This window comes from Phocoena sinus, chromosome 2 (genome assembly GCF_008692025.1).
Source record: "Phocoena sinus isolate mPhoSin1 chromosome 2, mPhoSin1.pri, whole genome shotgun sequence".
In the NCBI taxonomy this organism is placed as follows: domain Eukaryota; kingdom Metazoa; phylum Chordata; class Mammalia; order Artiodactyla; family Phocoenidae; genus Phocoena; species Phocoena sinus.
In genome coordinates this window covers 152,530,355-152,544,038 of record NC_045764.1, presented here as the reverse complement: position 1 = coordinate 152,544,038, position 13,684 = coordinate 152,530,355, and the positions used below count along the sequence as shown (strand labels likewise).

The 13,684-nt window shown below is 53.1% G+C and overlaps 1 protein-coding gene across 6 annotated transcripts in view; it reads right to left on the bottom strand.

Moving 5' to 3' along the window:
• The window catches only part of TMEM63C (transmembrane protein 63C), a 72,091-nt gene that overhangs the window by 16,862 nt on the left and 41,545 nt on the right, over positions 1-13,684 (bottom strand). For all 6 annotated transcript variants that reach the window (XM_032621570.1, XM_032621571.1, XM_032621576.1 and 3 more), the window contains 9 exons: positions 13,073-13,110; positions 8,527-8,669; positions 7,077-7,125; positions 5,163-5,271; positions 3,687-3,760; positions 2,997-3,077; positions 2,761-2,884; positions 1,874-2,007; positions 296-418 (listed from right to left, as the gene is read on the bottom strand). In XM_032621570.1, the coding sequence (XP_032477461.1) occupies positions 296-418; positions 1,874-2,007; positions 2,761-2,884; positions 2,997-3,077; positions 3,687-3,760; positions 5,163-5,271; positions 7,077-7,125; positions 8,527-8,669; positions 13,073-13,110 (875 nt within the window). The remainder of the gene's footprint in view (positions 1-295; positions 419-1,873; positions 2,008-2,760; positions 2,885-2,996; positions 3,078-3,686; positions 3,761-5,162; positions 5,272-7,076; positions 7,126-8,526; positions 8,670-13,072; positions 13,111-13,684) is intronic.

Below are 13,684 nucleotides of genomic sequence, written 5' to 3'. Positions count from 1 at the left end.
TCAGTCACACCACTTGTAAAGCCTCTGAATATATCCCATAGGCGAGCCAAAAAAACGATCTGAATTCTTTCTGCAGGAAAAAACTCTTTCCCCAAAGGCTGGGTGCCTTCCACGCTTGTGGTGGGGTGGGCTTGGGCGTGGGAGGAGGCTGTGATGCCCACGAGAGAAACAGCCCAGTGGGGGCCGTGTGTGGGCAGTGAAGCAGAAGGACAGGCCCTGATTCCCTTCCCCGTCCTACGGCCTTCTTCAGTCCCAGAGGAGCTCAAAGGAGAGGGGAGGGACAGAGAGGGCTTACCAAATGATGTCTTTGGGGTGTGGGGCAAGGACAACCCTCCAGCGGTCGGATTTGACGACAGTGGTCACCGAGGACTGTTGGGCCGACACACCGCACTGGATGAACTTGTAATCCTCCAGGATGCTGCGGAGATGCGGGAGCAGACAGAGGTCCGGGGGTGAGGACGATGGCCCGCGGCGGGGGGAGGGCTCATGCCAGGGGCCCCGGGGCCGCTGTGGCCGTCCCACAGGTAGAGGCTCATCCACTTCCTGGGAATTCTTGGAGACTTGGCTATGTCTCTCTCGACCTTGTAAGTGGGCAGTCCCCAAGGCCTAGTCACTGGACGAAAGGGGCATTAGAGGGAGGGCCTGTTCAGGAAAAAAGGGGGCCACACAGTTCTCGGTTCATGTCTTTTCCCCTTAACAGTAGTGACAGCACAAAGACGCGCTCTTTCTGTGAGGTTGACGGGAGAGGTACTCATTTCAGCCCCGTCTTCGTGTCCGTAGCTACCGACTATTGAGTTCTACACAGTGCATGACACTGTGCTAATCGGTGATTAACATCGTCTTAATCGCACAGGTTACTGAAGACACAGCCAAAGAGGGGCGGGTGCCGGCACTGGAGCCTCACCTTTGGTTTTCTAACTCACACATCTGCTGTAATTTAACCTTAGATGCTCTCTACGGAGAGTGTTCTCAGAGAGTTACTGTCCTATGTAGGTGTATTGTTTTATATAACACATACACTAACTAGAACACATATCCCTTCTTAACCCTCTGGGAGGAGGACAGGGAAGATATAAGTAATCAAATTTGATAGGTAAGAAATTTGAGGGTGTAAGTGACTTGCAAAATTGTACACAATTTTTTTGCGACTAAACTCTAGCCTGTGCCACTGTTCCTTGGTAGGGCTGGGGTGGGTGAGGACAAATGTTGTGAGTGATCAGGCTCCCTCGGGGAGAGGAGGGCCCCATAATCCTCAAAAGACTGATTCTGAGGCTCTCATCTATTTGACCCAGTCCTAAGGTTCCTTCCAGAACATTCCAGAGTGGCCCTCATCCACTCCCTATCAAGGTGGGGCTGCCAGAGGCTGGCGTGGAGGAGAGAAGAGGCAGTAGGGCTATGAATCAGGGGGGGCTTGCAGCAGGAGAGGAGAAATGGCAAGCAGGGCTTCTCTACCCTGACTCTGTCACTCGTGGTGAGGGGAGGGGTGATGTGCAATGAGGGAGAACTGGGTGCCATTCTTGTCAAGGCCCGGAGGAGGAACCAAGAGGTCAACAGCTACTCTGACCACTTCTGTGCTGGAGCAAGAACATATGGGAGTGAAGAGCCCAGGGCCTGGGCATCTCTGGAGACAAGCTGAGCCTGGCAGCTGGGGGAAGACGGATGTGGCCATGCTCTAGAAAGCAAGATGGCGGCTGTCATGCCCATGAGGAGCATGGAGGGGTCGAGGGGAGGGCAGAATATGGCGAACTGGAGGGAGGCTCTCTCTCCTCCTCCCCTTGGCTGGAATGGGGGTGAAAGAGGATGGTTTCAGAGAAGCAGAGGCCCGCTGTCAGGGCTGGGCTGGGCACAGCAAGCAGCTGGCCCCGGCACTCACTGCTTTGTCATCCTGGAGTCCTGGAAGGTGACAAAGGTCAGGTCCAGACGCTTCAGCCGAACGCGGTTGAGCTCGGCGTTGAACGCATCAGTCAGCTGCTCCTCCAGCTCACTATAATACTGCTCTGCATCTACCTGGGGTGAGATGCGGCCCTCAGAGCTGGAGCAGCCAGAGCTCCGGCCTCACGCCCGGACGTGAGGCCTCTCTCCACTCAGGCGGCAGGCCCGAGGCCTTGGTTCCATCCCCGGCTCCCTTGGAAGCCCGGCAAAAAGCTCAGGACCCCAGGTGGGCTCCAAGATCCCAGCTCTAGAAGAGGAAGAGGCTATGACTCTGAGATTAGCTCCCTGCTCTTAGATCTAGCGAAAGCGAGGCATCGCTGGGGCTAAGGGGGTGCCTTTGGACTCCGAGTAGCCTCCAGAGGAGTGATAGAATGTGTCTGTAGCATTTTCAGGAAAGGAGATGATTCTTTTTCTGGACTCGCTGGAGTTCAGTCCTGCCAAGACCTCCTTCTAGCCACGGTGGTTGGGCGGTAAGACTGAATCCACTGCTTTTAAATATTCCTGTCCTAGCTCTCTGAAAGCCTGAGGCCTGGGAGCCTATAGCAGCCTGCTGTGTCCTCGCTGGTCCTCCCATCCAAGCCCAGGGGGGGCCAAGAACAAGCATCCCTGGATCGCTCTGGAGGGGGCCCCAAGGAAGACTCCTCTCAACAGCGAGATAGGACGGGTGGAAAGGAAAGCGGGAGCCAGGTGCCGCAGCACGGAGCAGACCTGAATGAGGCCTGTGGCCCCAGGGTGCGGGCAAGGGGCGCTGCCCAGAGCCCTGGACAAAGCCTGGAGACCCGGTGCCCTAGCCCCTCCGCTGTGTCCCCCGATGCCCTTGCCAGTTACCTCTTTAAAGCAAGCCCAGCACTTGCAGAAGCACAGCCGGGAGCAGGGGTGGATCTTGATCATCACCTTCCCCTTCTTCTTGGCCTTGGCAGTATAATAGAGCCGGCCCCGCATTGCATGGCGCCTGTCAGCCAATGGGCAACGGGAGAAGGATCTTGTGGTCAGGGTGCCAGCAGAGCCACAACCTCTCCTTCTCTCCCCACCCCAGATTCAGACAGGTCCCGCTACAGCCTCACCTCTGATCGTCCAAGTCAATCAGGGTCCTGACGTCGTAGCAGAAGTGGACTCTGGTCACGACGCACCCTGGATAGGCCTCACTGAAGCCACAAACATGGAGGTTGAGCCATTCTGTAGGGCTGGGGACCTCCCCCCTCCCCACCCCCCACCCCCTACCCAGAGCTACAGCCTACAGGGCTAGGGGGCTCAGCTATACCCATGGTTCCTGGTGCTTGGATGGTAGAATCCACCCCTTGCTCCTAAGGCTGGATGTCAGGGTTGATCCCTGTTAATCTGAGAGTTGCCACATCTTCCCCAGGTGACACAGAACAGGGCCAGGGAGCAGAGCTGGAAACTGCTGCTCACGGAGAGATAACTGGCTCCAGTGGCTAGGAACTCGGGTCACAAAAGTTGCCTCAAGATGACCCGCTCTAGATAACTGCGGTCTGGCAGCTCCCTGGGCTCCACAGTTGGAGGTACAAGGGAAAGGCATCCCCCATCACACCCACGTCATGCAGAAATTCCCTGACTTCAGAAACCCTGCTCCGGCCCCAACCAGGGCCTCCCCATTCTTAAAGGTTGATCCTGGGCTGAATCTAGGGTGACCCACAGCCCCACTCCACCGTCCTGTGCATCACTACCCACATGAGGACCCAGGCAGGGTTACCAGGAGGATGCAGTCCATGCCTCAGCCCGCCCGACCCACTTACTGGAAATGCTTAATGATGATCTCCGGGTCTTGGATGTCCGTGGGGACATAGGTGATCATTAGTGTCCTTGTGACCTAGGTGGGGAAGGTCAATGGAGAAAGAAGCCTGTGCTCACACAGGACTCCTGGAGTCTGGGTCTTCAGGTGGCCCAGAACCACCTGGAGTCGGTTTTCTACTCACATCAGGCCACCTCCTTGCTGGGTAAGCCAAGTGTCAGCTTCCCCAGCCTGTGTCCCTGAGGTCAGCAGGCCGTGGGAAGCTGCAGCCAGGGAAGCCACACCTCTGTTAATCTCTGTGCCCCCCGTGGACCCCTTGCCGTAGACGGCTGTGATGGAGGGCGGAAGAGCCAGAGGCTGCAGACAGGGCCTGGGGAAGGACCACAGCCCACGCCCTGCAAGGGCTCTGCTCATACTGTTTTGCTGATTTACAGTCTCCCCGCACCTCCGCTGCTCCAAGTGACGTCCCACCTCGCTGGGTCGTCTCTCTCATCAGACTGCGCCGGGGAGTTAGGAGGTGAACTGGACTCTGGGGAGGGAATGTGGAAGCCCCTCAAAGTCCACATTTTATTCTGTGAGTGGGAAATGTCTTCCTGAGCCATCGCCTCAAGGCGACAGTCTGGTAAACTGTGCTGCAAGAGAGGGGAGTCTGGGCAGAAGAAGCTTCTGGTGGCAAGAAGGAAAGCTGAAGTGGCCGAGTCCAGACTGGTCAGGGGTGCCCAAGCCTCAGGCTGAAACATTCGGGATTACCTTTCAGGGGTATGTGCGTTTGCATTCTGGGGTGGGGTAAAGTGAATCCGTCCTTTAGGATGGACAGCTTGCAGGAGCTGATCTCGCTTTTACCTGCCACCGTCCACCGCAGAAGACCCTACCCACCTAGTGGTCCTTCCTGGGATCACCTCCCAAATAAGTGAACGCTACTCAAATCCCTGTCTCAGGGTCTGCTTGGGAGGTAGGATGGGGGACACACAAACCAAGACAGTGGGGACAACACTGGGGCAGGACATGGGGTCTCTGACCTCAGGGAGATGGTGGAAGGGCAAGGAGCTTGGGCACAGCAAGTCAAAATATCTACCCAGAGGGTCAGCAAGGGGCACTGGCCGCTGAAGATGGAGGCCCCCTGCAGGTTCAGGGCTTAGTTAAGCCTTTAGTTTTCTGATGGTGGGGAGGTCCAGGGGTCCTTGGAGAGGGTCCAGGGCAGCAGGGGTGCAGGGGGAGGAGGCACCTGGGAGCAGCTATTTACCAATTGGTTTGGAAGTGTATTAGTGGTTTAACAGCCCAGACAGATGTGCCAGGTGACGATTCCCAGGGATAAGCAGAGGAGGCTTGCCCTACTCAGGTGAGACTGCCCCCCCCCCCCCAGGTGTGCAGAACACACCAAGCTGGGATGCCTCCGAAGTATGGGAGTGGGATGGTGTCCAGCTGGGGAGAGCCTCTAGCCGAGAGGGTGTTGTTCTAGTAGTTCTTTTCACTTACTCACCTTGTAGCTCTTCTTGGGCACAAACCCTGAACAGTGATGAGTCATGAAGAGGAAGTTGGTGACAAAGTATAAGAAAGCGAAGAAGCTGTGCAGCCACAGGAACTTACTCCTGCCAAGAACAAGACACAGGAGGCGTGAGACCCCCACTTCCACCCAACACGGTCTCCCCAGTGCCACCCTCTCGTGCCTCCAGACCCTCAGGCACCTTGGAAGGGAATGGAGAAAGGGATGTCCACTCCAATTAATAGAGGCTCACATTAATTGAGTGTTTACTATACGTCAGGCCCAGGGTGGGACTAGATGCTTTGTGGACATCTTCTCACTAGACTCTTGTACCTCGTAAAGGTGGTACTGTGAATGTCTTCATTTTACCCGTAGGGAAACAAGGGCTAGAGTGACCGCTTGAGGTCACTCCTAGCTGTGGCAGTGCCGGGAGGTGAGCCCGGAGCTGCAGAAGCACTTACACTCTTCACGCCGTGTCGTGCTGCCGGCAGCTGTGGCTCAGGCCGCCCCCGCCGACCGTGAGGACAGCAGGAGGGGCCACCCGGCCTCTCTGGTAAGGGACTCCGGGGTCACACACAGGCCTGCAGATTCGGCCCGCCTCCCTGGGGTAGGAAGAGGGCTGGCCCTTGGGCTCTGTGCTCACGTGATGCTGTCCCAAGGCATCCAGCCAGGATGACTGCTCGGAAATAGGGCCCGCCTTATTTGGTGCAGTTGGACGAGAGAAAGGCTGCCTTGCTTCAAAATATCTCCTCACCACTGTCCCCGCACTGGCATTTCACCTAACCTTCCCCATCTAGTTACATGTTTCTCTCCTCAGTGTTCTCAGAGGGGGCAAGGTGACACGGTCCCTAAGGGACATTCCAGCTCTCTGCCAGTATGGATTTACAAACGTTGAAGGCTCTTCGCTGCCCTATTAAAATTCACTTCTAGTTGGGAAGTTGTAGGTGCCACACCTACAACAGTGGCCGGCCTGGGAGAGGCTGGTAAGCTCTGCTCTGGTGTTGCCAGTACCCGGGAAAGAGTTGGTTGAAGGTGGAGGCGAGAGGGTGCCCAACCATTCTGCTGAGTTTGGACTTTGATGGATCTGGAAGTTGATGGAGTTTGCAGGGGTGCAGGGGCAGGGGACCAGGGGTGGGGCAAGGGGAGGTGGGGCAGGAGCGTGCAAACCCCACTTACACCTGCTTCAGGTACTGGAAGTAGTGCTTCAGCTTTGTCAGGAAGTCGGCCAAGCCTGGCCATGAGATCTAGGGGAGGACTGATGTCTCAGCCTGGACCGGCAGGGCCGCATCTGGCTCAGTACAGATTGATCTGGTCACCAACTGGGTTGGCTGATGTTAAAATCCACAGGTTCCCGGACCATGAGGGCTGGAGGTGGCTTAGAGGTCATGTCCAACAGCTCTTCCCCCGCCATGAACTATGGATGAAGCTCAGAGCGGGAGGGTGCACTGCCCCAGACCCAGGGCCGGCTAATGGCAAAGCCGGGACATGAACCCAGCTCCTGTGGTTCCTTAGTCTCGCTGCTGTGGGAGTCAGGTCTGAGCTTCACTCGGTTATATGAGGGTTGACCTGAACCATTTTGTGGGCAGGGAAGCAATACCTTAAACCTCTGCTTACTGCTGGGAGCTGGACATACTGAGCAAATAGGACCATCTTTGCAAATCTTCAGGAGTGACCGGTTTAGGCAGTTCCATCCATTACAGAGATGGGGACACTGAGGCACCAAGAATACCTCCTTACCAAGAGGATGCAACTTCTGGCATCCCAATTGGAACCTGGGCTCCCAAGGAAACCAGGCCTTTCTTATCAGCAGAGTGGGGCTCATGCTCCGGACCCACGCATTGGACCATCTCTCCACGCTAACACCCAGCCCCCAAGCCAGTAGAATGGGAGGTAAGAGGATCAGGTACCTACTCTGTGGAGACATTGACAATGGTGGTCCGACCAAAGTAACTATTCCAGTCTGAAAGAGAAGAAAGTTGCTGACCTCAAGCCTGGCACCTTGACTGGTTGGGTGCCAGACTTCAGGATTCCTGAGTGAATGCCCGGGGTCTAGAGATGCTTGTCTACGTCCTGGTCTTCCTTCTAGCTCCCCAGAGCTTGTCCTCAGCTTCCAAACAGCCCCATCAGAAGCCTCCTCTCCTCCCTGGGACTGCTGACTGGGGCTCCTCGGCTGTGAAGCAAGACCGAGCATTGGTGCGGCAACCCCAGAGCGTGACTGACTCAGGGTAGACACCGGTGAATGCTTGTGGGAGGGACCCGGCAGCCCCACCATGAGCGGAATGATGAAATTAGCAACACTGTTACTGCTGGCAACAATCACAAAACCCAGAACTTCTGAAAATGCATTGCTGCCTCATTCAAACAGAGTAAATCCTTCTGGCTGAGTGTATCAGTATGCTGGTTTAGACATCTCCAAGTTTTATGAAATCATACTATCGTTGCCGTACTATCATTGCCAACATACTAGCTCTTACGATGAGAATCTGGGAAGGCAGGGCTCAGTAGTTATTTACTCTGGTTGGTGGTATTTGGTAGCATGAGAAATGGATGCTACCTTGAAGTAACTGAGGTCTACCTCTGGCCGAGGAGAAATAGGTGGAAACTTGAGCAATCAGGGTACACCTGGCTGCCACCTGGGCACTTAAGGTGCTATCTTGTACCACCTAGTTGTATGGGCCTCATACAGCTCTATGTTTGCATTTCCTAGTGAAACCCTGGCTGTTATTCAAAGTGCCCACTATCAGGCACTGTGCCAACCACTTGACACACATTGTCTCTCTATCCCTATGACAGTTGAGGAAACTGAGGCCTGAGGACACTGTATAAGATGAAATAATTCTCTGGGAAGCAGACGTGGGTAAAAGTTGGGGAACCATGATTTTTCTGTCTTTGAAGTCCAAGCCCTCACCCACCACATTATTGTGTGAAAATTTACCCTGTTATAAGGAGTGTGGATAGAATCCCTATGAGAAATTCTGCATGCTGTGTCCATCAGAGTGGGTACAGAGAGAGATCAGGTCCAGAGATCTTTGTAGTGGGTCACATGTCATAACAAGGCCTCCAGGAACACCTGGACAGGTGCAGTGTGGGGTCATAAACAAACATTCAGTTTTAGACTGAATTACTACTATCTGCCTTCTGTGTGCCAGGCCCTGGGCCAAATTTATACCAAAAGAGGTATCATCTCCGGTTTCCATGTGAGAGAACCGAAGCGTGGGTTGCCTAAGGTCACATAACTAATTTTGAGAAGTGCAATTAAAATTTAGATTCCTAGACGCTCAAGACCCAAGCTCTGTCCTGCCTACCGGGCTGCCTCTTAGGTCTAGTGGGCCGGGCCCGGGACCTGCTGAGCTCTGCCTACCCAGAACATTTCCAGTGTAGTTGATGGGCAAAATGATGCCCAAGGAGGGGATGCAGAGGATAAGCACAAGGATGATGAGATGATACTGGAACATGATGTAGATACGGGCATCGTCTCCACACTTGCTAATCAGATCTTCGTTCCTGGAAGAGACACAGAGACAAGGACATTGCTCAGGAGCCAGTGTGGCTACAACGGAAGTCGGAGGTAGATAGAGGAAAGGGAGAGAAGATGACCACCCTCCCCCCGAGTTTTTAATCTTTAGAGATATCACCCTTCTCAAAACTTGTTATGCCTGAAATGTATTTCACTGAATTTCACAGGCATATCAAAGATAGAGGCTACAGATACACTCCTGGGAATCCGGAAGCCCTCTTAAATCAGGCATTTATTTCCTCTTTCATTGCTTCTTCAAACATTTTGAATGCTTGCTATAGCGCAGGCACTGAATAAACCATTAGTGATAACAGGATTCATCCTATTTTTCAAAAAGTTGTTCCTTAAATTAAAAAGGGGTACTTAAAGCCACAGTGAGGTATCACTCCACACTCCCAGAATGGCCAAAGTTGGAAAGTCGGTGAGGAAAGTGTTGGTGAGAAAGTGCTGGCAAGGGTGTGGGATGCCGGGAGCTCTCTCACACTCATGGGCACTTACTCAGCTTTGGATAAGAGTGGACATTATCTACAGAAGTTGACTATAAGTATACCCTATGACCTAGCAATTCCAGTCCTAGGTTTATACCCAACAGAAATACATGCACATGGGCACCAAGAGACATGTATAAGAATGTCACAGACGCGTTATTTGTAACAGCCCCAAACTGGAGACAACCTAATTGTCTATCAAAGGTAGAATGGACACAAGAATTGAAATATATATGTAGTGAAATATATATATATATATAGTGAGCTATATATATCACATTATATGTATGTAATGAAATACCATACAGAGATAAAAGTGAATGACCATATCTGAACCCCACAAATGCAACGTTGAGTGAAAGATGCCAGGCACAAACAATACATACCATATCATTTCATATACAAAGTTCTAAAATAGGCAATATTGAACTACAGAGTTAGAAGTCAGGATACTGGTTACCTTTGGAGAGGCGGGAGGTGATAGGAGATTGGGAGGGAGAAGGAGGAGGGCTTCTGGGGTCTTGGCAATGTTCTAATTCTTTATCGGGATGGTGCTTGTATAGGCTTTGCTTGTGATGACTGAGCTGGACACATTTTTTGTGCACTTTTCTGTACGTGTGCCATAGTTTACTCACCCTTGCCCTCTGATCAGACCTGAAGGTTGCATGCAACTTCTAGCATTCAGTCCAGGATTCAGATTTATTTTTCAACAATATTACAAAGAGCATATCTTCAAGGCTTTCAGTATCACCATTTAGGTAATTATTTAGAGCTCTCAACCTTTTTTTAACTTCAAGCAGTTAAAATACTTCCTGCCTTGGACTTGAGAATTAAATCCCAAGAATGGGGCGGATGAGAACTGGTGAGAAGGGAGAATGGGGGAATGTCCCCCTGCAGGCTTGGGGTGCCAAGATCTGCTCACCTGATAGAAACAGTGTGCCAGAGGCAGGGTGAGAGCCTCCAACCAGGTGGAGGGAGCAGAGGGCTGGACGGGACGAAGAACACAAGAATCTCCTTTCTGGGCTGACAATTCCCGCCTCCCCACTGGGCCCATTGCTCCATCTGCACCGGAAGCGGAAGCGCAGGTTATACTCAGCAGCCTATCTTACAGTTCTGAGGGAAGCCTGAATTTTTGAGTCTGCCTATACATATTCCTCTACTCAATTCTGTTCTCTTCCTGCCACTCTTTAAAGTGCCGGCCCCATGACATTCCAGGCATCACTCTTTCTCCTACTCACAATTAATGCTCATCTCTGCTCTAATCACTTCCTCTCCTCTATCTCTTGCTGGAGACTTGCTCTACCTGTCTCATCTTTAAATTAACATCCATCTGTCTCTACAGACGCTCACACTCCTTCCCTTTCAACTACAGCCAGGTTCAAGTGCTCATTTGCTGCTCTTAAAAAACAAAACCCCAAGAAACTCCTTAAGCATCCACTCCTTCACCAGTTTCCCTTCAAGTTCCATCCAATATCCTTCCTTCCCTGCTCCCACCCACCTCTTGAAAAAGATGGCTTCCATTCTCTGCCTCTACTTCCTGGACATCTCCTCGTCCTGGAACTGCGCTCCCAGTGGAGATTCGCATCTCCAAAGCCGACATCCTCTGCTGAGCGCTCATGCTACTCAACCTTGTAGGGCTGGAGGCTGCTGACCACACCCTGTCTGGACCTCGCGCCTGCCTGGCTTCAGTGAGCCCGTGCCCTAGAGGTTGCCACCTTTTCCTCTTGTCCCAACCGGTCTCTTCCTTGGGCCCTTTCCCTTGGGTGTCCCGTCTGCTCCCATGACTTCAACTACGACCTCTGTGCACCCATATCCCAAGTCTAAATCTCTAGCTCCGACCCTTCTCCTAAGCTTTAATCCTGTTTTGCAACAGCCTGCGGTCAACTCACATGCTCACCCTGGCCCTATGTCATTAATTTCCCAACTCATCATATCTCCTCATCTCCCAACTGGTGGTATTATTACCCTCCGCAGAAACCAGACCTCGATTTCTCCCTTTTTCCTAACCAGGTGGAAGCCAGGTGGAAACAACCCATTGACTGTTGTTACCCCATCATCTCCCTCCCCACGTCTCCTCCGCGTTGTTTCCCTGGTCACCACCACCTCTCACCTGGACACTGGAAAAACTTTCTTAGCTGCTCACGTTGCCTTTGGACTCTTTCTACTGCCATTCACCCCTCATGCCCCTGCCTACAAACAGACATCACCTGAGTGTCCCGCTCAAAAGTAGTCACTGGCTCCCTGCTGCCTCTAAATCAAAAGCCAAGGTTCTCGGTATGGTAGTCAAGATCCCAGCTGATCCTTCCGGCCCAATCTTTCATCCCCTCTCTTGCTATGTACTCTTGTTTCTAGCCACACCAGAAGATTTACCATTTCTGGACACTCCCTGCCCATCTCTGCCCCAAACCTTTGCTCATGCAGTCCTTAATTTCTGATGGGCCCTCCACATCACAACGGTCAAAATTCTTCCCATTCCTCAAGGCCTCGCTCAAAACTATGCTTCTTCTGAACCCCCAAATTGGAATTAATTTCTCGCTCTCCCAAATGCCCTTTGCCCAGCAGTTATGCTCTCCCCATTATCAATCATGTGTAGCAGGTCTTGTCAACCCATGTTTTTCTAACTAGACTGAGTGGGCTTTGTGTACTGGGACTTTGGCTTCTGCAGGAAAGGGCGGTCATGAAGAGGGGCATGAGAGACTGGAGGTATAGGTTTCTCTTAATAAAAATGTATTTATGCAAGCTTGTGCACGTTTTAAAAATTAACAAAGCAAAACCAGAGAAGGTGTCAAGAAATAAAAGTCTCCCCTCCACTCCCCCAACATGTGGCTAGGATTCCCACCCACGCACAGACTAGCTGTATCACTTCCTCGGGACTCTGGTGAACGATGAACGAAGACGAGAGGCCAAGGCCATGGGGAGTCCTCCACCAGTGGAGCTGGGGCTCAAACCCCAGAGGCTGCTGGTCCCAAGCCCAGCTCTGGATTCCCAAGGCCCAGTCATGGTATCTTGTGCCCCCAAAGGGTCCCAGGCCCTTCAACAGGTCTGGGGAAAGACAGGTGCCCTGGTGTAGCTCATGTGGGTGGATGGGATCTTGCGGCAATGTCTGAATGCTCCCAGCACGGCCCTTGAATGGTGTGGGCATGGAGGTACATGAAGGAAGAAACCCTAAGGGCCTTGGCAAAGCAGCAGATGTGCAGGTCCAGGCAGGCCCCTGGTGCAGGCGGCCTCTGGGGAGCACTGAGGCTGCACCCTAAGGCAGGCATCACCAGGAAAGGACGGACCCTGGACGAGGGGTTCGAAGGACAGGCAGGGCAGGCCAGCTGGGGGATATTTAGGGAGAGCCCAGGAACACACAGCGCTCTGAGGTGGAGACAGCTGTGTGCACACATGTAAGTGTGTATGCACGTGTGTGTGCATGTGTGTGGAGGCATGGAGCTCTGACAGGTGTCTGCTCTGCGGAGGCGTCTGGCTGGTATGAGGCCATCGGGAGATGACAGATGACTCGGGGTCTCTCTCCTTGCCAAGTGGGGTCTCACATTAAAGAGATCCAGAAGGTGTGGTGGGCCAGGGGCTGTCCCTCCGTAATGGGCATGGAGGCTGGGAGAGGAAGCCTGCCCTTCCGCCTGGTGGTTTTTGTTTTTTCCATCTAGGCAAATATGAGGAATGATGTTCATGGAAGTAAAGCAAAGAGTACCTGAGAAGGATTTCTTTTTCCTCGTGTGGGCTTCATAAAAGCATGGAACACCGGAAAGCGTCCCCTGCCAGGGCTGGGCTGCGGTGGGCAGGGGGAGCGGGGAGTGGACGTTGGGGCACAGAATTTAGGCCCAAGGCCTGGTCCTGCAGGGCAGGAGACCCTGTCCCCACCCTCCCCCAGATAAGGCTCAGGAAGCTCAGGCACTTACTTCATGGTGATGGTGTTGAAAAACCAGGAATAGAAGCCCTGGGGAAAAAGGAGAGAAAGTGTGAGAAAACCCAGCGCTGGGGCATCTGAGGCAGTGAGGCAGTGTCCGGGGCTTCCTCCCCCGGCAAGGTCTGGACTGGAATCGGTGCTGAGGGAGATGTCTTTTCAGAAGTCGGGCATCCTGTTACAGCGAGTGGTGGCTTAGAGGGTGGGCCTCAGACTGGAGGGAGAGAAGGGACTTTGGGGTGGACGTCAATTGCTTTCTGTCTGTCCCTCGTTGCTTCCTTCTGGGAAATGCCCCTCCCCTATGCATGTGGCCCGGTGGACTGTCCGTCAAGAAGGTGTCTGCTACCAGTGGTCAGTTGACCAACGGGAACATGACCCAAGAGGGGCCAAGCAAAATGCTCTTAAGGGGACTGATATGGGTGTTGGGAGAAGGGTCTTCCTCTGAGTTCTTGCATCTCGGTCAACACCAGGCATCCTGGCGGGGCTTGGTGAGTCTTTGATGCCACATGCAGGAGCCTGTCTGAGATAAAAAGGCTGCTCAGAGGAGAGAGGACCACAGAGGGGATCCTGGTGGCAATGCTGGACTTCCTGGATCTAGCTGTACCTG